Source organism: Echinococcus granulosus (assembly GCF_000524195.1).
Source record: "Echinococcus granulosus chromosome Unknown EG_S00235, whole genome shotgun sequence".
Lineage (NCBI taxonomy): Eukaryota > Metazoa > Platyhelminthes > Cestoda > Cyclophyllidea > Taeniidae > Echinococcus > Echinococcus granulosus.
In genome coordinates, this window is record NW_020170615.1 from 39,029 (window position 1) to 61,523 (window position 22,495).

A 22,495-nucleotide genomic window follows, 5' to 3' on the forward strand; every position below is an offset into this window, starting at 1 on the left:
ACACGTCTATTTCAAATCGTAGAGGGGAAATTTATAAATAAATAACCATGGTATAGTTAATTATTTGATCTGTACTTCTTCCACCAGACAGAAGTTGACCTTTTGCATCTCCTGCGTTCAAACAACAGTCGCATGTCAAATGATTCATTTCCGTTGCTGTCCATTGCATTATGTTCTGAAATACTCGAAATTGTGTCCAAAATTAGCAAATCTAGTGGATTTCTGCAGTCACGTCTTATTTTCGGCTCCTGCTTTGTGGATAGGGTCTTAATGCGCACAGTCCCCTTTTCCGTCCATTGACTCGTGGGGACGGTTTCACGTTTGCTGTTATTTGATCTGTCCTTTTCCTTAATATAAAAAGTATTGTGGGTCTGTTCAGGGTATTTGCTGTCAGCATCTAGTTTGAAACCGCTCATCAGAACTATCGGCCGCACACGTTCACCACAGATGCTCGCTCCTCCTCCTCCTCCTGATGGATTCTTGAATGTGCCACATGGAAATGGCCGACTTTCCTTGAGTCTTGACATCACGTGCTTACCATGAGGAAGGAAAAGGTGCTTTGAATGATTCCTTAGGGGAATTTTTGTCGAGTTAAAATGGTAACCATTTAGTCTAGAAATCGGTGGAGCAGAACTCCAGCACAATAGGAAATCACTCCCTTCGCAGTTTGGTCTTTGCACGCTTTTCTTCGCAGCATTTAGATGCTCTAGTGCAAAATAATAATTCTCCAAACTGTCTAGATGTTTTAATGTTTCAGCAGCATTTTGAGCAGGTGGGTCATCCACCACGACTGGGTTGGTTTCTTCGGATTCAGTGCCCTCTGTTAATCCATCCCGTGTGTTAGTGGAAATAAAGGGTGAGCTTATTATGTCCTCTATTTTTGATAAATTTCTAGGGTTTTCCTGTGAGCAATGAAATGGCTTATAGTTGTTAAAAAATCCTGGCGTTCCCTGCAATGGGATGATACAAACTGATTCGGGAAATACTGTTTGTGGTTTATTTCCAATTGATTTCTCTTCTTTTTGAAATGTATTTTGAGGCATTACCAAAGCAGTTGAGTTCAGAAAGTATAGATTGTCGACTGTTTCATTGGCAAAAGTTGTTGTTATTTGATTTGTACGAATTTCCGGTTTCGGATGTATGTTAACCAACGGAAGCAGAGCAATCTTTGAAGTCCTTTGAAGCGTTTTGTCCCACCGATCAACCGTTTCCATGACTTCTTCCTCGATTGCTAATACCTTCTGACAAACCCTGTTGAGATTTCTCGAAACCGTAAGAGCAGTCGGCAGGGTTATACACCTTTTGACTTCGAGTGCTTTTAGGCGTTCGATTTTTTCAAGAGCTTTCTCCAAGATTTCAACATTTTCCCTCGGTCGATCTGGTGGGGTTACCATATAACCAAGTGTAGAATTAACAAGTCGTATTTTTCCGGTGTATTCTAATTGTGCAGCATTAAAATCACCACTCTTGTCGTTGTCATTTGCCTGTGTTTGACCACCGTCAACAGAGGAAGAAGTGCCAAGAACATGACAGATTTGGTAGGATTTAGTGAAACATTTCTCATTTTCTCTTAAACCCTCTTCGACATCACCAAAACCATCGCTGTCGTGGGATGTACAATGGAAAGGAAATTCAGGTCCTTTTTGAGAATTTTTACTATTCTTTGAAGCAAACTGCCTCGTATCAGTTAAGTTTGATGTAGTTGCCGTATTTTGATAATGCTTTTCAAGTGACAGTTCGATTGCCCCTTCTCTAACCGTGTCACCATCCTGCAAAAGCCATGACAGCTCATTAGAACTGGGTGAAATCTGGGTTTCCATTGCGCATCTTCGATACATTTCGTGTTCGGAGGAGTCGACAAAACTTTTAAAACTTTTGTCCGTTACATTCCAAAAAGGTTGCAGCACTCGCAAACATTTGTTTGGTTCAATTACATTGACCAAATGTGTCTGGGTAACAACATCCGCGCCTTGCGGTTCCGTTACTTTGACCTGTATTCCGCACAAGTCATGCGAAAATTCGGCGCAAGCCTCAACCAGGTGCTTTTCCATATTAGGGATTGAATAAAGTGATGGATACCATCCTCGTACATCAGCAGCATCGTTGTTTTCATCACGAATAATATACTCAGGGATTTGAGTTGGATTTTCATAAACCTTTAGGGCATCCGTAGCGCATGATTCGCCTGTCTGGATTTTGGCCCTACCGCCTAGAACGTACTTCAGATCAGGAGGCAAAACTCGAGTATTTTCTATTGGTAATTCCGGTAAAAACGCCACAGAATCATCACTTATTTCAATGAGTGTACAAGAGGGCTCTTTCAGTTGACCTTTTGTCGTATCTTTTGGTTTACAAAAGTGTAACTTCTTTACCACATTATTTGGATACCTTGATACATCATCAGAAGTTTGCAGTACTGTAATCACCTCGAATGAATCGAAGCTGGTTTCGGAGGAGGAGTTAAAACGTAATTCTCCATGCGGTGGATCTATGGACTGGGAAATTTGTACGAACTCACGGTTTGTCTGTGACATTTCTTCAATGCAATTTCCTATGCAGGTGGCGACCATGTCTGCAAATGAACCTTTTTGATGAATAGCATTAGTTTTACCTAAGGTATTACCTTCACAGTTTTTTTCCACTTCTATTGAGTTTCGATGTAAATTGAGCAACTCTCTATTTCTGTCCAAAATAGACTTTGAATTGGCCCTTCGTTTCTCGATTGGTAGTTCCTCCTTCATAGCGTCCTCAAAACAAGGCGTTTCAACACATCCCTTCAAATTCCGCTCCTGTATTTCATCCATCAAACACACAAAATATCTCTTCCGTTCGTGGCTACTTTTCCGCACAACGATTTCGTAGTCCCTTGCCAATTCGGTTGCATGTGTTGAGGTCGGATTTGGCACATGGTTTTCACATGCGTTTGTCGATAAACCACCACTCCTTTGAAAAGGACACGGAGACTCTTCGCATAACTCCTCCACGCATTTCATCCTGTTTGATGATACAGTCATGCCAAACGATTGTTTTTCCTCATGCATTTTATGTGGCTTTAGTGAGCGGATTGGCTTCTTATCACCCTGATGGCATTCAACCTTGCCCCCTTCTAAATCTTCCCATTTTGGAGTAAGTGGGTCATACTTTTTGACAGGGGAATGCTTCGCCGAAATAGCTTTCTGGTTCCTTATTTTATCATGTTTTCGCTCTGAAGTAGGGCAATTTATCTCATCTGCTAAAAACAACACCTCTGAAATTGCATCTCTTGGTGAGTCTACTACTTTTGACGGTAGTTTAGAGTGTGATCGATTCAATTTCTCAGGGGCATCCCCTTCATGAGTGCTCCTGTGATCGTTTCCCTTAAGCGGATACAATTCCACCTCTACTTCAATAGGTCCTCTTCCCGTTACTTTCACTGGTGTTAAAGCATTGATAGCAGATGCTTCGCGCAATCTTCCTATTGACATATCCAATTTTTTTATTACTTCCGCCAATTGAGTTCTTACACGACCTGTGTTTGCTATTCTACGAGACTTTCTAAACCATTCTTCCGGTACTATCCCAGAACTCATGAACTGCTTAAATTCTTCTGGAGGTGTGGCTACTTTGTAGGGTTCTTTAACCCTTTGTGTCCCAGTGTTGATGTTTACGGACGTGTGCCTGAGGAGAGGAGCTGGTGCGCTGGAGAGTGTGCATTCCTCCATATCAGTGACTTCACTGCTTCCACCGCTGGAGTCGGATGAAGGGGAAGAGGAGGAAGTGGTAAAGGAGGAGAAATTATTCACATCGACCTCACAACTGCAAACACAAAGACTTTCCTCCTCCAGCATGTCTGTCCAACTTGTAACTTTAGTAATGGAGGACACTGTAGGGCTGGCTTTCATGTTCAATGGTGGATCAACACTTAGGTGATTAGCAGCACAAGGTATGTATTCTAAAATAGAATTAATAACTCTAGGATGGGATTAATTTGGTTTAAAACTTCTATCGAAATTGAAAAAGACTAATTTTTATGTAAGCTGGCGTTTGAGGGATACAATTGCAGATGTTACTAAGCCATAATGTGGGACTTCCAGTGTACTAGGTGCAACAAAGTATGACTATGTCAAAGGAAATATCATGGAATAAATGAGCATTCGGATTTAGCCAGCTGTTTGGAACTACCTCGTGAATGAATCGGCTAGAATTGCCGCCACTTTAGGCACACCCATCGATTTGTTGGCAAAACATATGACTGTGACTTTGGAGTTTAAATTTAGATGAGAAAGTTTTTATCTTGGAAGGTGCGACTGTTCACTTAGCGTTACCGCTGGTCATGGATACGAGCTTCAGAATCAGTTTTCATAAATATTCTAAATTATTCCCGTGGGTGGTCTACTTAAAATTATTGAGTAAAACCTCTCCCGCTGGCATAATATTCTCTTAATAGAGTGCGCGTGCTCCATCGTGGCTCTATTATTAAACCGTGTTCTCTACTGTTGCCGTTTTGATCAAATAGACACGTTGGATTGGCTTCAGCGCAATACATGTCTCATAAAGCGTATTTCCATTCGCCAGTTTAGTCTTTCATATGTCAACTGATGAGGTGACCTTTTGGCCCTGCATGTGAGCGGTGAAACAGGCCACTTGGAAAGTGTTCACGCCGTGACCTGATGTGGGTCTGCAGCCTAAAAGGAGTTTTGTGAAATAATTTCCTGTAAAATACAACCCAGCGTCAAGATGCTATAACGACCTTCATATTTTTGTCATTCCCTAAACCGATCAACCCAATTTGGGAACTCATCCAGGCTAAATAAACACTTTTACATGGGTGATAAACGACAATTATGTCTGACAGAACGTACTTTTACCATCCGAATGCGCTACCACTTATTATTTTTTTATTGATACTTTTTTAGCCCTGGTCTTAGCATAATAAACCACTTTCGTAGACTGTGCGAACGGATGACAAGTATTAATGTTCCAGACGGTTAAGCCGAACATTTCTCACTAGACCAGACAACTAGCCGTTGGACAACGGCATGAAGACATCTTCGTCTAAGCACTAAGCTAATCAGGGATGCACACCTTGACGAAAAAGGCATTAGTTTGGGGGCTCTAAAGAGTGCTTACAGCCCTATTAACCAAGCCTTATAACAGCTATTGGCCTCCAACGCAAGGCTTAAGGGCGTGGAAGAGAATTTATTTTAGATGTTATTTTTAAAATGTGTTCTCTGAATTGCGAGGCGTTATTCCACATGCAGACGTCCACCTCTTTTCATTGCCCAATTTATTAAGTTTATAATTTGCATACAGAAGTTTTGAGCATCCAAATTTGAGCCTAGCAGAAAGTAGTTGCGGTACTTTATCATTTCACGAGATCTTGCCTTGAGGTGATAGACTTTTTAAACACAAATTTTAATTTCACAGCGTTTTGGGGTTCATATTCGGCCTTGCGCACGCAGCCTTTTGAAACACGGGCAATCTCAGCATTCAAGGTGACGCGTCTCCATCGGATAGAAGCGCACTGTAGTACTAACCGCCTGAAACTCTGAGCTGGAAGAATTTACTAGTTATTATTCTGATCGTGCATTCACTACATGGCCAAGGCTTCAGTTCTGTAATCTCGAATCATAAAAAGTTGTGTTTTTACACCCGTATAACTGGGGCAACGCTAAAACAGAAGCTCCGCTTGAACCGTGTTTCGGTTCTCTCACAGTAAGGTATTAAAAAGAAGTGGATAAATTTAAGTCTAACCGTTAAATATGTATAAATCAAGTGCTTGTAGAAATACTGTATCACCTTGTCACGCCGTTAGACAAAGTACCTGTCACCATCTCGGATAAAGCGGTAGTTAAAATTATGCCAGAAGAGTTGGTGCGGTAGTTAGGCTATCGCTTGCAACCAAGGGTAAAGCCCATGTCGGGAGCTTTACGCATTATGTTAAGCAGATCGTCAACCAGTTCCAAGATCCTGGTTGGTCTGACCTTTTACTCACACGCAATCTAAAGTGGTTGAAATATTGCGGAAACAAACCATAAGGTGATCGGAACTGCAAAAGACCTGGAATTTAATGGGGCACATTGTCATGAATAACTAGGCACGCATTTACATAGACATTTGAAATTTTTTTTAATGCTACCCTTTGCACTGGACTTGAAATCACTTATCAATAAGATCAAATTAGGCTTTGTTTCCTTCGCTGTCTACGTCGGTTATCAGTGTCATGTCATTGAAACCAGTGCGTGTTCCACTTGGCTTGGTTTTGTGATTTCGAATGGCAAATCAAAGCTAACCGAGTGTTCTCGAAACAATTCCGAAAAGTATTTGTAAAAGTGCAATCTCCATTCACCAAAAGTTAGTAAATGCGTTAAATAGAAGTTTCATTATTGACTGCAGCATGATGACTCAAAATTCGACGCAATCCCACATTCCTGTGCGGAAACGACCTTGAGTAATGCTTCCGTCCCATCTGCCAGCCAATGGTGGATCTACGGCATTCTACACGCCCTTAAACCTTGGCTCTTGCAGCTGAGGCATGGTTAGATTTTAACTGTAAAAGCACGTTGCCCAGATTCTAGCCCGCATTGGTCATCTTTTGCAAAAATACACCGTCCTACAAGCAACCGGATTCAATGACTTCTATTACCTCTTGCAATGTTAGACCATGAAGATCTTTCCACCTCATCCACAATGGTTACGGGGTTCTTGTGCCAAAGATAACTACAGTCAGATATGAGGAAAGTTGACTTGAATATTTTTGGTGCTGGACGTAGGATGGGGACGCATTGACGTGCAGCGGCACAGGCTGACGCGATGCGCACTTCCATGACTCACGGTGGAGTTTTTTGCTGTATGGTCCGGTTGGGCTTAAGTCAGGGTAAACACCGAGTAACATCACAACTTTTTTGTTCTTTTTTTCTCCATTTTCTTACCTTCCACCCACACTCATCGCTAGACTAAGGGTGGTGAAATCAATCAACCCTCCATAATCCCCAGTAAATTTGGCTCTAGGGGCAACCCCATTAATGGTTGCCTGTAGAGTTGAAAGTGGCTCTCTTTTACTGAAAGAGGTAAGGCAAGAAAATTACAGCAGGATAGTAGACTGAATTACAGCCAGTATTGCGTTACAGTATCGTCTAAGCATGGAATTCATGCTTTTCCATTCAATGCAGCAAGTACTACACCTTGAACTGCTTACTCGACTTAACTGATATAAAATATGCTTCTAACACTACTACGCATGAAATCGTGTGATTTGGTTAATTTTTAATTTCAGCCACTGAGATCCCATGAATGGGCAGGGCCACTGCTTTCCCACGCGGGAAAACAATTTTTAAGCATAAAAACTTGTGTACCTGACGATTCGCATTAAAAGCATTCGAGCCTTCCGACTCCAACTTCAACGCACTTCAAACATAGACAAAGCACTTTCTATCGAAGTGCAGTCCCAATGAATGGAACGCATCAATAAAATATTTTATGGATGGAAGTCTTGCCAATTTGAACGCACCATCCATGGCCGAAACATAAATAAAAGTTGCTGATAAACAGTCACACTGCCTTTGCGTGATTCACATTATTGTGATGTAAAATTTGGCACTTTTATGATAGGACCAAAAGTTGGCGAGTAAGAATATTTTACAATGGATTGGAGACCAATAAAAAACTCCCTTTTTGGGTGGCCTATCGTGGGTTCCCTGAAGGTTGACTCGACTCCTAAGTGGGCATCTGGTACTATGCATTGAAACGAGACTATTCAAACACTATACGGTTGCTGTGTTCCGATTCCTCCCCAACAATTCGTACGTATTTTCAGTCTATGAATTTGAAAGACAATGACTGCATATTTTGCAGCAGCGCTTGCGGTTAAGTGGACTGTTTAACTGGAAGCGTATTCATGGTAAATTCCTTCCCATTGGAGCTTTGCATTCAACGACTTGGCAGCTGGTGAGTCAACAATACAAACACGCCTTAGGGGCAATCAAATCAAACCTGATGCCCGCATTATACTGCGAATAACGGGCGAAACTTTGAAAAGACCTGCAGTTGGGTTTTCGTATTCTTCGGAATCGGCTGATTTTGTGCAGCGGTGCCGCTTCACAGGAGCGCACAACGGCTAGGGCTGCCACGACCAAAACACTACCACCAGTCAATTCGAGTCACGCGCACAGAAAGTGATGTGTTTACGTGTTATGCAGACGGGCACGCACGCACGCACGCACCACAAAAAAAGAGCCGGTGTGTTGTGCGCCAATTTCCGGACAGGCACTTGTGTGCGCACGTGCGTGCGTGCATACCGCGATCGTGCCAAGCCAACCCACTGCTCGAGCGTGCATGCATGCAAGTGGGCAGGCTGTGATGAGGATACGGACCGGACCATCAAGTCCATATGAGTCACCGCGTTCATTCGCGTCTAGAAATCCGTTAAAAAAGGCCAGGTGAGTAATGGCCAAGACTCCACGACCTCGACAAAACTATCAGACGCACCGGCTGAGACGTGTGCAGCGAGCCCACACGGCAGTGACGACAACAGGCGCATCGTCAGACGATGTAAACAGCAGGGTGTCACATGCTCCTACTTTGGCTCGTTCCAACTTCTGGAAACTCACCTCAGGCTCTCGTTTTCGGGATGCCGTATTAACATGATGCGTGTCAGGGTCTCTGTGCAGACCTTGTGAAAAATGGCAGTCGCAGTCAAGCCGCATTCTCCAACAGCGTCAAAAAAGCACGAAATAGATTCATCGCAGCATACGATACTTTCCGCCTTTTAGGGAACCATGTTTTACCTTACCATCGCAAAGTAGTGGAAAAGCTGATATTGTTTTGTTGTATCTGTATACGCCTTTACCACGGTTGTTATAGTTAACTCAGAGAGCGACGAAGGTGGCTGGCAATTCGCACGGTACAAGAAAGCTGCATTGCAGGGCAATCTATGCTGGTAACTCTATCATTCCAATACTTTTCTTCGCAGTTCATTTTGCATCCGTCCCATGAAACATTTTCATTTCTCTATAATAGACAAATTCCTGTCTAACGTTTGTCCCTCATAATATTTGTAAAAAGTAGACTCTATCGTGTTTTCTACCAACAAATGCGCCTTCCACTGTTGCTTGATTAGCTGCCTCACCTCGACAAACTGGATTGAATTGCCATATAAACTTCCCATTTCCACCGCTTTATGGTACCAAAGCAGGGTTTCCCCTCATTCTCTTCTCCTGCGCATCAATGACTTTCCTTTTCACTTAGATGCAGGGCACTGTACTTGTTCTCTTTGCTTTGATCTTATTCCGGATTAGCTAGTAGTATTTGGTGAAGATGTATTGTATATCAGCCCTCATTATGTGTCTTTCCGACTCAACCGCAGGTGTTTGTTGGCTTTCGGATGTTTTTTGGACTTCGTTTCTGACGAAACATTCAAAGGTATAACCTCAGTGGAAACTGTTCCCAAGTTTCCAATCACGCCAGGTGTTAGTTTATGTAGTGAAACATGATTTAGTACCGACTCTCCTTTGAGATTTGCATGTAATAGATAAAAAGGGGGTTATTTTCTATTAAAAATGCTTAATTGCCGCTGAATTGTCTATGAAGGTAAAAGATGATTCGAAGATGGGAAATCTGAAACACATTTACAGTCCGTTTTTAGCTGCAGTTGAGTCGGCATGGGTTTGAAAAGCGATGTGGTAGTGTCGAAAATTTCTTTATAAAGTCAAGTTGGGTGACGCTTATAATTCACGCTTCTTGGCTCGCCTTTTTTTGTTACAGCCAGGCAGAACAAGGCCTTAAGTGCAAACTATGCAATAAGGACATGTGAAAATTCATTTGAAATAAGCAGATAGCAGCTCTACAGCTACCAATAAACCAAGCCCTTGAGGATCCATCATAAATGCTGTTTTTAGCATGTTATCCAGCCCACAATTAATGCCAGTTACCCTTCATGCCCTTATTCGCCTCCGCGATATTAATATGCAGATTATGGGCTGAAGTGGCGTTCTTTACTTCCCCATACCTGCATACTACATCTCCAACTCACTTTCAACTCGCAGGCAATCAACATTTCATCTATTTAGACTGCCTAAGAGCTCCCCTTGTTTACATAAAAGTCATGGTCCATCGCATGAGCAGGTGAATTGAAGACAACCTGTGAGCTGCTGTTGTTAATGCAAGAGCGCTCACATCGGCAGATATACAGTTTCACGGCAGGAGCGAGGGCCAAGTGGCCTCACTCCCTAGTTGACTCCTGACTTCACTCACCGAACCAACGTGAGCATCATGTGAACTTCAGGATCGTGCAAATCAACACCTCTATGTAATTTCACTCCTATTAGTAATTGTTCACCTTTGCTGGCAGGTGAAGGCCAAAATTCGTTGTAACCTTAGGTTTGTCATGTATTTTTATATACTCTCATTTCTACATAAATGCACCACAACCTCCAGTTGGAGCCATTGTCATAATAATGATTCCGTTTTGGCACCGCTCCCCTATTGGTACTGCCAAACAGAAGGCACTGTGTTAATCAGTTCAATGGAAAAGCTATAGTGCGTGACTCTAATCCTAGGTCACCGGCCTCCACCCAAGGGTGGTGATAAGTAAGAAACACGCTATGGATCCTAGTAACGCGATTTAACTACATGGATGGATGTGGCGTGAGAAGAATCAAGTCCCATCCACTTACCTATCACTTCATGTATTTCCTGAAGCATCTATTTAAGTCTACCATCTCCATTGCACAATTCCACCTACGACTACAATACCAAAAAGTGGATTGTACACAATGCCAACGCCGAGAGTTAACTCTTCAGTGTCAAAGACGCAAATTGGAAAATTTCGTGGACTTAATTGTGTCAGTTCCAACACAAAACGAAAGCCGCATTTTCTGGCACCAGAATGTCATGCTAGATCGAAAAGCAGTGGCCCATTACCAGTGGTGAACCACAGATGCAAACATTGAGGAACTCGTTCACTTTCTCTAAGATAAAACTAATTAGAAAAGTGCAGCAATAGTTGCTTTATCATCCCCAGGACACTGAATCATTTCAAAGATTAAGGTAGCTTGCGATTAAAAAGAGAAAAAGGGGCAAGCTCATTACCAATTCGACTCCCAGCAAACCGCAATCTGTAGTGCCGCAGACGCTGTGAAATTTGAAGGTAATTTACACCCGCGCCCACCAGTTGTAAAGTTATTAAAGCCGTGCAGTGCATATTAAGTAACTGAGTTCTACAAGCTGTCCTAGGAAGGTACTTACTCAAATTGTGCTGGATAGTGGTCAATCAGATGAAAGAGAAGCATGCCAGGTGGGAGTGAACGTAACACTGCTACAAACCCAAAACGATCACAAAATGAGGAAAAACATCACATAAATGCAAATTAGTGAAGAGCGGCACGCCTGAGAAAAAGTGTTCATCGTGTAAGCGTCGACCTTCATCTTACATGAGAATTTAGACAAAGTGAATGGTACTGCCCTTTGAAGAAAGTTGGTAGGCTGCAGGTTACTGGGAGACATGCAGGCCTGTTGAACTCTCCTCATCGTGAAGGCGTGGGTGGTAAGAGCTTAAGGTCACATCCGTTAAGGCGTTTCTGGTTGGCTAACAAAGTGCACATGCAATTCTAGACGGTACGTACGCACCACCGACCTTGAACTGAGCCATTGGCGTAAGAGAAGACTACTAATGCGTTGTTGTTATTCTGGTCTGATACACTCTTGTCGCAGTTTAAAAACCGGTAGGCGCGCTGGCGGTTGCTCTGTTTTGCGTCTTCGGCCTTCCTTGCCGTAAGTTCGGTGTTTCACCTTGTGTTAGTCCGCTTGAAATTCGTCTTGCGTGTTCATGTTTACTGCACCACAGTCTCATTTAGCGATCCTCTTTTGCACACGCGCAAACCATGCGCTCTGGTGAGAACATTTAGTTGCCATTCTTTGGTTATCTAGCTGTGTGAGGTTTAGCTTCAGTCAGCTCTTATTTTCACAAGGCTAGATTTCCAAACAAACGCACCTAAATAGAACGCCAGTTGTGTTTTCTCTTATCTGTAAATGTCATTACCAACAAACGATTTTTTGGGTTTTCCATCGCCTTGGATTAAAGTAATTTAAACTAGAGACAACAAGGCAACGAGCTCATTAGCTTCCGTGGATGTACTGTTGTTTGCTTATCACTTGATCAAACAACTTGGTCTTCAACCGTATCTGCTTGAGTCTGGTGAAGTACTCTTTGGGAGGTGTACATGAGCCCGAGGTTGTCAGCTCATTCAGTGACCATTATTAGTGTCCATTTAGTTTAGCCTGCAGGTAGGGTGAAAAATTGGGAATTCTTACAGAGAATTCTTACAGAATTACTATCGTCTGTCCGGGCGTCTAGGCCCGGAATAGCGTCTGTGAAGTGTTTTTTGTTTTGGTTGTTTTGCTGAGCTAGTTCCACAGCCATGACTTCTGTCCAAACCACTGTAGGCATGTTCGGGTTCACAGGTAACTGGGTTGTCGTAGGAGATTCTCAGTCGTTTTGCGTCGCGGCCATAAAGGTCGCTTTAAGCCGAGATAATGGCCGGAAGTGCTCGGCTGCATCTCCTTTAGTTAATTCGCAATTCGGGAATTCGTGCATCTTGGAGATATAAGGTGGCTCAATTGTTGGTAGGTGGCAGGGCGTCTGGACGAGCAAGTTGACGTGTTGATTTTCCTGAAGGTAAGGTGAATGCAGTACCGTCACTCAAGGAGTGCGAATTTCTACGCGAAAGGCTCCTGGCCGTTTAATTTTTCCAAAAACTTGTGTTATTTGTTTGAGCTTCTTTCTGAGCTGAGGTGGACGTCAGAGAGGCCCATCAACCGTAGTGGACCACGGAGGATTCATGCCTTAGGCTTAGTGTGGCGTAGTTGAACGTTGCGGTCGCGGGAGTGCCCTCTCCAATCGGTGGTGAATGCGCTGCGCACACGTGCTGTTCGCGCCACTCCCCTAGTTGGCTGACTGCGCCCCATCTCTTGCCTCTTTCTCCTGCGGTTGTGTACGCACAGCACACGCATGACAGCCCACTCTGAAGACGTTCACCTCCTCCTCCTTCGCTATGCTGTAAATCAGGATTCAGTCATTAATCGTAAAGCCTCTAGATGTTCCAAATATGTCCTCAAGTTGTCCCTGCCTCGGGCAAAGCCTAAGTACCAATAAATCTCTTGTCATCCGACTTGTGTAATTGCACAGTTGCTGGTGGCACTTGTGTTCATGTAAGTGACATTTGCTTACGGGTTGTGTATGCATCGTGTATGTGTAATTCCATAGTGCGAGTGGATTATCAACGTGGGTGCCTCTTCCTCGGCGAGGCCGCCTGTCTGCAAGGGGGCATCTTTTAAGGCTTGAGGGGCGGATGCTGCTTTCCTCCTCGGTGAGTTTGTGTTCACAGGAAGCGCTTAAGACGTTTGCGGCCTTACTTGTTAGGTTTTGTGTCTCTTTCTTCAGCTTAGTTGTCTCCAGATCTCGGTGGGATGATCGTATCAGCTATCGTTTACAGGCAGTACTGTCTCCGATGCGTATGCATAAGTGTGCTCTGGAGCAGAGTTAGGTGTTGGTATTACCTTTGCCCGAATTCTTGGAATGTTGAGTGGGGTATTGCTTTTTTCATTAGTTCTTAAGGAATGCAACATTAAATACAGGGATCGAACAAATGTGTTGTGCAGCTATGCTTGCCCACGTGCTGCCTTTATTAAGGCGGACCGGATCGACCTTTGTGGACTTGGAACTTGTGGCTATTGCACTAGAGGCTTGATGAAAAAGGCATTACTTCAATCCTACCATTTTAAAATGAATTGGAGCAAAATGAGGCAAATTAAAGTGGCAAGAAAAGACTCATTGCAGGGTCCGCTCCACGGTCAACAATGCTACCCGCCTTGAGTCATATGACTGGGATCTTGGGGGTGAATAAGTTTGCAGGTGGGTAACTGGTGCGACTTGTGTTATTCTGGAACGTTCCGCGTTCCTTCCCCGTGCACTTTCCACCAGGTGGCACGTAAGGTGGTAAAATCCAGCCTATTTGGCCTCCCAAAGGCAATAAGAGTTTACCCTGGGTAGTACACGACTGTTCCTCGCTCTTTAACACTTGGAACCGCCGTGTCTGACGCACGAGGATTGGTTGAATTCATTAACTAGCCCTATGTGCCCCTGATAAGCCGTTTAATTCCGGACGTAGGAACCACCTAGTGTCGGCAGTCCGTTGCGTAGGTTACAGGTTGGCAGCTTTGAGGCGGTGTACTTTTTTTGATAAAAAGAGGGTCGGTGATGGGATTCCCTGCCCGCCATATGCGCAGGCGGAGGTTGTGTGAGAGGGCGTCAGTTTGGTTCTGCACCATGAGGGCGTATGTATGACCCGGCACTCCGATGCGGACAAGCGGTGCCAGGCGGACAGGCAGGAGTCAGGCAGTGGACCCATTCACTTTCACTTGGCGTTGCAGGTATGGGTTAAATTCACTCATCAAAGGTGGAGACCAGAGAGTAATGTATTGCAATTATATGTGGATGAACCCACTCTTGTAGCGTATTTCAAATCAAGTGGGGCTCTTAGTGTTTGGACACTGGGATGTTTTAGTATTGCCCTGTGATTCTGTATTTTCGTACATCGGTATTTAATTACAAGGGTTAAGTGACCTCACGAGTTTCGATGAAAATAAGTGCTTCACTTAGAGCCATGGGCATTGTCGTTTTCAGCATGTTTGTGCGTCACATATATGTGTGTGCCATGGGATCATGTTCTCTCATTTCGTGGAACTATGGATGATCGAGGAACGCTTTTCTTATTTACCCAATTCTGCAATTTTCAAGACTAATCACCCCAAATCCTTTGGTGTGGATACAGACGGCCATTTGTATTTCTGCATTAGCTGCCATTTTGACCATGAATAATGGATAATCACAGCCAAGTATTGTTACTCCCTTATGAAGCAAATACTCATAGCTGGAGGCGTGGCTTTACATTTGATATTTTTAAGTAATGCGGTATTTAGATCCCTTGTCGTTTAAACTTATAGCATCAGAATGTGGTATCTCTCACCACATGGTTACTTTTACTACTAGCTTTCGGTTTAAACACATTACTGAGATGTAAAGTCGGCAGCCTATTAAAGCGTGTACAAATAAACGGAGATCACATGCATCATCTCGATAAGGTACAAAATACCTAGTTAAACCAGCTCGAGTAAGTGCCTACAGAAATAGACTCTGGATTTTATGAATAAGTATTCCAAATAAACCTGGCGATGCCTCTTATTAAGTACATTACTAGAGTACTAACTAGTCATTTTAATGTGGATGAACTTATAAGTGTATCTGGCCAGATATCAGGCGTACAATGGGAAAGGGGTATGGAGGTTCATTCAAGATCACGGTCATTGAGATTCTACTTTCAGAGAGGTTTTGGTATCACTACATCCCAATACTTCCAAAGGGAGGTTGAATTCACCAAAATAGTCTCCTATTAAACTCGGAGTTATACTCCATTTTAGAGTTAATTGGACATTCAGGGGCAGCATAGGAAGTACGGATGTTTCGGCAATGGCTAGGTTATTTGCTACCGGTACCTAAAACTCGGCGGCGGTTATGTGCTGAATTTACTCTAGTTGAAGCCCAGTGCTGCAGAAAGCTCAAGCAATCACATTCGTTAACTCATGTGGGTGGCTCCGTGATGACAAAGGAGGGCCCAAACGACCAGAGCTTGGTAATGGATTGAGTCACCGTAGTATGCCTCATCTATGCCGGGTAATCATATTCAAATGAGCAGTAAAAGCATCCCACACATTGGTCGCCAGCTAGTTTACAAAACTAGCACCTCCAACCTCGAGGAAAAACGAGATGAGTAAATACCGTCTCTTTCTTACATCTGATCAACTCAAAGTTGGTCGGCACATGTTTCTAGATTGACCAGCAATGTCATAGACAGGATGTTGCCACAGCACTCCAATCTTACCCAAACCAGCATCACCAAAGGTGCATTTGTTAAGTGGAATCTCTACCGAATCATCCATTGGCTACTACTGGATGATTTAGAATCTGGCTGTCCTATCATCACTAGCGTCGAATGTTTTCAAGATTTAGGTGTATGCGAAGGTTTATTTGCAGTAGGCGAGACTAGTATGAGATAGAATTCTAAGTATCAGTGCTCTTTATTTCTTGATAAATAACGGTTTAATTTTTCTAATGGCTCGTGCCTTAGCAACTCAAACAGACCTTCGTGACAGACTAGTTATGTTAACTTGTGACTTTACCGATCAAGAGCGGATTCATTGCAACATAATGAAGCTTTATTTCAGCCTACGTATGCAACTACCAAACAGCAGCACTGTCAAAATCAGTTTAGACTTTGCCTCCTAGACCAAGAGGTGTTCTCTTCCCCGTGCCCCAAAGCGGGTGCGATGCTTTTGATCAATCACTAAATAACGCAATGGAATTAGCTAGACAATTTCAGGGAAATTGAATGCGATTTCGAGAAAGAGAAGCTATCCAATAGCACCAGCAATACAGTTATTCCCTACAATTTACATTTCTCTCATAAAGGTTAGGGTGTTACCTCCAAGGTATAAATCCAGCTACTACTTTCGTAGTCGGACAGAAGGATTTAGTGCCCGCCCATTCCCTCACAACTCTTCTTTAAAGGTGCACCGTCCGTCTGGTGACTTTCGTCTCAGCAGTGGGTTTCCACGGCGGTCCGTTCACAAATGTTTGTATCAAGTGTGTCTCAGTTACAAGTTTCTGGGATGCACGTGATGAACCATGCATTCCGCTCATGATTCTCTAAAGTAGTAGAATCAAAGTCGCTTTATTAGCCACGACCATGAAGCTATAACTTCTCGGCCCAAATTAACGAACTTTTTTGCAGAATTAACTATACGACATTGATGAATATCAATAGCCTCTTACTTGACATTTATTTGTCAATGGGAAAGAAGATTTAGTGCGCATCATAAAATTATTTGTAAACAATTACCCTGACTCCAACAAACGCATCAAGCTAAAAATGCTTAATTAATGAAAAAATAGAGGATAATGGAAATCATAACGTCTATCGAAGAAGCAAGTAGAGTTTACAGCTTATATTTTAAAAAAGAATGTGTAGACCGTTTACACCATCTTTCCAAATGGTGCCAGCCTTGAAAGTCCCAGACATTGAGGCCAAGTTGAGAAATGGCAGTGATCCCCAACGAAAGAAGATGCGACGCTAGCCTTCGCTCATGATCGGCTCCGTGCCAGGAGGAGCCGAAGGCGCGGGCGAGCACGTGATGGTGCGCAGGGCGCACGTGACTCCGCCGCTGCACGTACTCCGACGGTGTAGTGTAGTTTGGGCTGGCGCGACGGAGCCTCGCTTCAAGCCATTGCCGCGACTTCCTAGCAGCGAGCGATCATCGATTTGGAGAACATGTGGCAAATGGCAGCCAAATTCGGACCTATGTGAGAAATCATACAAAAAGGTATGCCCTACCTGATTTGACACTATTTACGTACTGTAGATGTCGGAAGTTCCTAAAAACAGCAAGCCACTTATTTTAATGGGCCTAGGAATGCTGAATACACTTAGTAAATGGCTAAACTAGGATTTTAGAACTTAAAGTCGAACGACCTAGTCGCCGCTACCTGCAATAATTAGCGTTTTCACCCTCTTCCCGGCTCATAACCACTGAGTGTTGATAAGTGTATGCTGACCAGTGGGCTTTATTGTTGTAAAGCTAACATTTTCGAAAAGTCTCCACGGGAGGAGACAACGGGACAGGTAATTCACTACACATGGATTAGGGAGGCCTAAGTGGACTGAATAAGTCCGATCCGAGCCAAATGATGAGACAGGGTGGATTTAGTGGCATGTGTTGCTCATTCATACACCCCGGATCCATTCATGCGCAAAACGTTTCATTTGCAACGACCGGGAAACGCGGTCACGTTATTATAATTGATCCTTTAGCCTTATTCCTCCTTTTACTCAGGGCATTTTACTTTACAGGTGCCTTAGGCCATGTTGGCCAATCCAACGGGAGTTGCACGTTGCGTACACGTAGGAAAAAGCTATGGAAAAAATTAACTTCTCGCCGTATTTGCCTAATTTTGGCTCACGCTCCACATATTCCCTTCTTTAATTTGGCTTTTCCTTAACTAAATTGCCAACCATCCCTCAAAAGCTGTCAACGTTTTCATAGCTATTTAAAGCAAAGCCTGTTCGAAACAAGTCATATAGGCATCCTCGAACTGCTTTTCTATAGGGAAGGCAACTGACTCACTTAAAACTTTTGCGTGAACTTTGGTTAAACGAACTCCCGTATGTAAAATCTACTACTTACAACAGTGGGTGCATTTTCTCCTTATAATGAACTTTGAATGGGAGATATTTGTGGCGTTTCGTAGTGTTTAAGAAAGCCAAATAACACCTTTATCTGCCTCATTTGTGATGTTTCAGTGCCTTGAAAATAGTTTTGCAATCTTGTCGACAAACCTGCTTCTTCATGTCACGTGATGAAGGCCCGATGCAACAGAAAGTAGAGGCTTTTGTGCAAAATGAGTGCTTTCGTCAGTTTTAGAAATTTGGCTAGTACAGCTATGTGGGATTTGTAGGTCTCCCCTATCCACGCCTTTAGGAGCTTCATGATTAAAAAAAAAATTTGAAGAAGGTATCTAGGGATGTATTGACAGAAGAATGCATGGTGCCTAATAGCTTATAAGAGATCATAAATTCACATAATCCAAATAATTAATAGCTTTTATCCATGTCATTTAAAATCCTCGCCATATAACCCTAAAACCCAACTTTTATCACACCAAGGCACTATTCTTCCTGATAATGGCCATAAAGCGTGCTTTCATTTGCTTGCCTTTAACCTGACCTGAGATATTGTAATACGATAGTTGCATTTGAAATAAGGTGTACTTTGTGCGGGATACATTCAAGGCCATCTCTGTCACCATCCACGAGTTGCGCGCAAGCTAAAACACGAAAACACAGGGAGAGTAACTTTCGTGGCTGCCATTGTGTTGAGGCGCACTTAGCTAGACAGTGCACTTGGCGCGAGGACTTACATGAGAGTTTCGCGTACATCAACATCAAAGTAGTGGGAAAATTGGGAATTTTTATGTTCTTCCTTTTGTTTTCGAGTTCTGGTGAATCGAATAATTTGAAAAGATCACTTGATAGCGCCCGTTCTAACACACTAGGCAGTAGTCGCTTAGATGGAAACAGTTTGCATTCACGTCGTTAGCATAGACGTCACAAATACTTTTAGGAGGTCTAGACTGCTTCTCGCAGCCAAGTTGGACGGCTTTCGTCAGCCTAGGGCTCTGTTTATCCAAAGGTTGAGGATGGGTCGTCGTACTGTAGGGGGGAGTCAGGCACTATTCAGTTGCCACAGCTTCTACTTCTTTTCTTTAACGCAAGACAACCCTAGTCTGTAAATGAAGCTCCACATCACTTAGACATGACCTCGTATTTTTGAAGGCTATCGCTTGATTTCGCCTATGAATAGTCTTATAACGACTACAATGAGTTCTCGATTATGTGATTCGAATGCCTTTACTGAAAGGAAAATATTACACTGAAGGTGACAAATTTTCGACAATTAAGGTCTATAAGAGCACTAACTTCCACTTCCAAACAGTAGCATGAATGAACGCACTACCAATGTTTTCAGTAACTTTTACATTGTTTTAAAAGGCCTAGGAGTAAACAATTTTTGTAGAAACGCAGGGAACTACCAATACAGTACGAAGGAAATCCGACCACAAAATCAACTTGTATTCCAGCGTGAAAATCGCTAATGATAACGTGACTACATTCGCAAGGCTTAGCTGCGTGTAAACGAATACAGCAAAACACCTGCTTCCACAAATTGGGACCAGACAACCGCGTTTTTGGAAACCCTTAGCATAGTTCCTTGACACTTGAGAGGGCAGTCTCTGCGACGCCACTAGACCATTACTAATCTTCTCTCTTCCTAAAGTTGGGGCGTTTGCCACCAAACCGCCCGGCTGGATGAATGTGTTCGCCAACCCAAAAACGGGCAGCATGCAAATAAATCGCCGCACAGAGTAATCATTTGAAAACCCCTTGAGTCCGCCGTTGAGTTTAAATTCATCAAAAAGCAGTGACCACGTGGAGCCAACATCCGTGCTACAGAGTAGCGACCCCTTATTCTTAAAGTAGCTCGTAGGGCCTGCTTCAGACTCAGAAGTCGATTAAACATATTCATGCAGCCAATTAACCCCAGTTTTACAAGCTAAAAGTGTGACTCCCTGGATGCTCGCTGCCCTAGTCATGTTTTTATTGAATCGCTCCCTAATAATATCTGAGAGGAAGTATTTTATTGACTTTGCTGGGGGTTGTAATACGGAATCTGCCACTTGGTTGCTACCCAAATTCGGAAATATTAAAGCCCCCAACCCCAGTGTTAGTAAAGAGCCAAATCATGGCAACGGGACATGAATCTTCGCACTGGTATCGCAGCAGCCGCATTTAATGTAACACCTGGTGCACCATCCACGGAACGTACGCTCCAGGGACAAAGGGAAGAGATTCGCGGACCCCACCACAGTGCAACCAGCTTTACTTTAAGCAAGAGTGTGTGCGCGAAAGACATGACAATCAGTACTGCCCCAGTGTTTTGGCAAACGGGCCCATGGAGATGCACAAGTTACGCAGTCACTAAGTTAGTTAAGTCCGTGGGTAGGAAAATACGTAATGGCAACACATCCCCACCGAGAGCATTGATTCCTGAACAAATTACCGTTCCGATCAGCGACAAAGGGAGATGGCCCCAATGTTTGGCCAAACAGAAGGTAAGGCGGGTCCGTAACGCTTTAACCCGTTTTCACCACCTCAAGAATCGGCAAACCGCCCAAAAATTGCACGCTTTGCGGCCGTACAACGATTGGTACAGATAATCGAACAGATGACAACCGGGTAGGATGTTGCTCAAGATTGTTAGCCTTATGTAAGGCAGCTCCAACCACTGAATGCCGTTAAACGATAAACCACAGCCACACGCATCACGGCACACGGCGTCAAGCACTAGAACACGGTCAGGGAGACCTTCTCTGCCAATGCCAAAGCCCCCAAGACTGCAACAGGCATAACTCAGTTGGCTGGGCGAAGTGCCTATTTGTCGACACAACTAGCCTCATAGTGGTCTAGCTCCCGAGCCCCCGATGAGCGACGGACCACGGCCGAGATTGCTTGATCTGAGCGCCTCAAAGCCTGGTAAAGGTTTGCAGGCCGACTTTCCCGGGTAAGCAATATGCACAAGGGGTGGCATCATGCTCATGACGCGACCCACCACTCACCCTACGAAGACATGCACGTCTTGGAATCCAAACATGGCAATCCGCTTGAACGCCTACTCGTCATAGGGCACCACTTATCTGCACACAACGCACGCACACACTGCAAAGGCAGACATCAGCACCCTCATACACGGAAAAAAACGAGTAGACCCGCCAGTCGACCTAACCTAACGGGATATAACGAAACATGCCGACGGGCAGACACCCCAAGAGGAGGCGCAAACGGAGACAAGAACGACGAGCAACGTAGGCTAAGAGCACGACGCGGATAAGCGGCGACGGAACCAGCGACCCACACGTCGATCAGCAAAGCTCAGTAAGGACTGAAATAGAAACGAAGAAGCAGCACCCACCACGGCCAACCCACAAGGACTGGCACGCCAACCTCCGAACTACGGCTACAACGCTGACGCGGCACACCGATGAGGGCCAAAAGAATAAAGAAAGCATACTCCAAAGGCGACGAAATCACCCAGATGACTACATCTCACACGTACCAAGCACCGCACCTAGACAGCCTAGTAACAGCCGGTACGTCTCGAGCGAGAGTTAGGTGGCCCCAATCTGACCAAAGTGACAGACGAGACCTTCCGGCGTCCACCACCGGCTACACACACCAAGCTACCGCAGGAAAATTCGTGGCCATCCAAACTCATACCAAAAACCCATAGCTTTAAACTGTAGGAACGCAAGTGTAGAGACGAGAGACCAGCTCGATGAACGAGGTACCGACTAAAAGATTCGAGGATGTCACGAGGTACGGGTTAGAATGCCAATACTTACAGGCAAACGCAGAGACGAGTGATTCCAACATTAAAAAGAAAATATAACCATAAACGCCATAACTGAGAACAACGGAAGGCTGCAGGCAGACTGTCCACAAGGCTGATTGAAGACAAGTGGAAGCTATCAAAACCAATCAGGAACGCGCACCACCTGCCTTGAAATACAAAAAACGCACGTTTGCTCATCAAAGTAGAAACAGTGAGGTAATCAGCTCTCATAATCTTTTTCACAGATGCAGGCCTTACACCGTATAAACACGCAACTCGAACACGCATACAATCGTGCGCGAAGTGTGTAGAACTAAATACTTTTTGGCTAGGATGGGAGATCCGCACTTATAAGGGTAAGGTTCCTGACTGTCAAAGCAAATTTGTCATCAACACTCACCACCCACGAGAAAACTCACGCCGGATGACCGCGCCAGCACTGACCAACAAAGGGCAACCA

General features: G+C 44.0%; 1 protein-coding gene across 1 annotated transcript; it reads right to left on the minus strand. All coding sequences in view use genetic code 11, as the record gives it.

The window, feature by feature from the left end:
• Positions 1–56: 56 nt before the first annotated feature.
• On the minus strand, positions 57–22,266 carry EGR_10572 (hypothetical protein; the record flags this gene model as incomplete). Its single annotated transcript, XM_024499821.1, has 6 exons — positions 57–3,951; positions 10,231–10,351; positions 10,900–10,946; positions 14,754–14,906; positions 19,007–19,084; positions 22,046–22,266. The coding sequence occupies 6 exons, from the start codon at positions 22,264–22,266 to the stop codon at positions 57–59; spliced, it is 4,515 nt and encodes a 1,504-aa protein (XP_024345768.1).
• Positions 22,267–22,495: the final 229 nt, after the last annotated feature.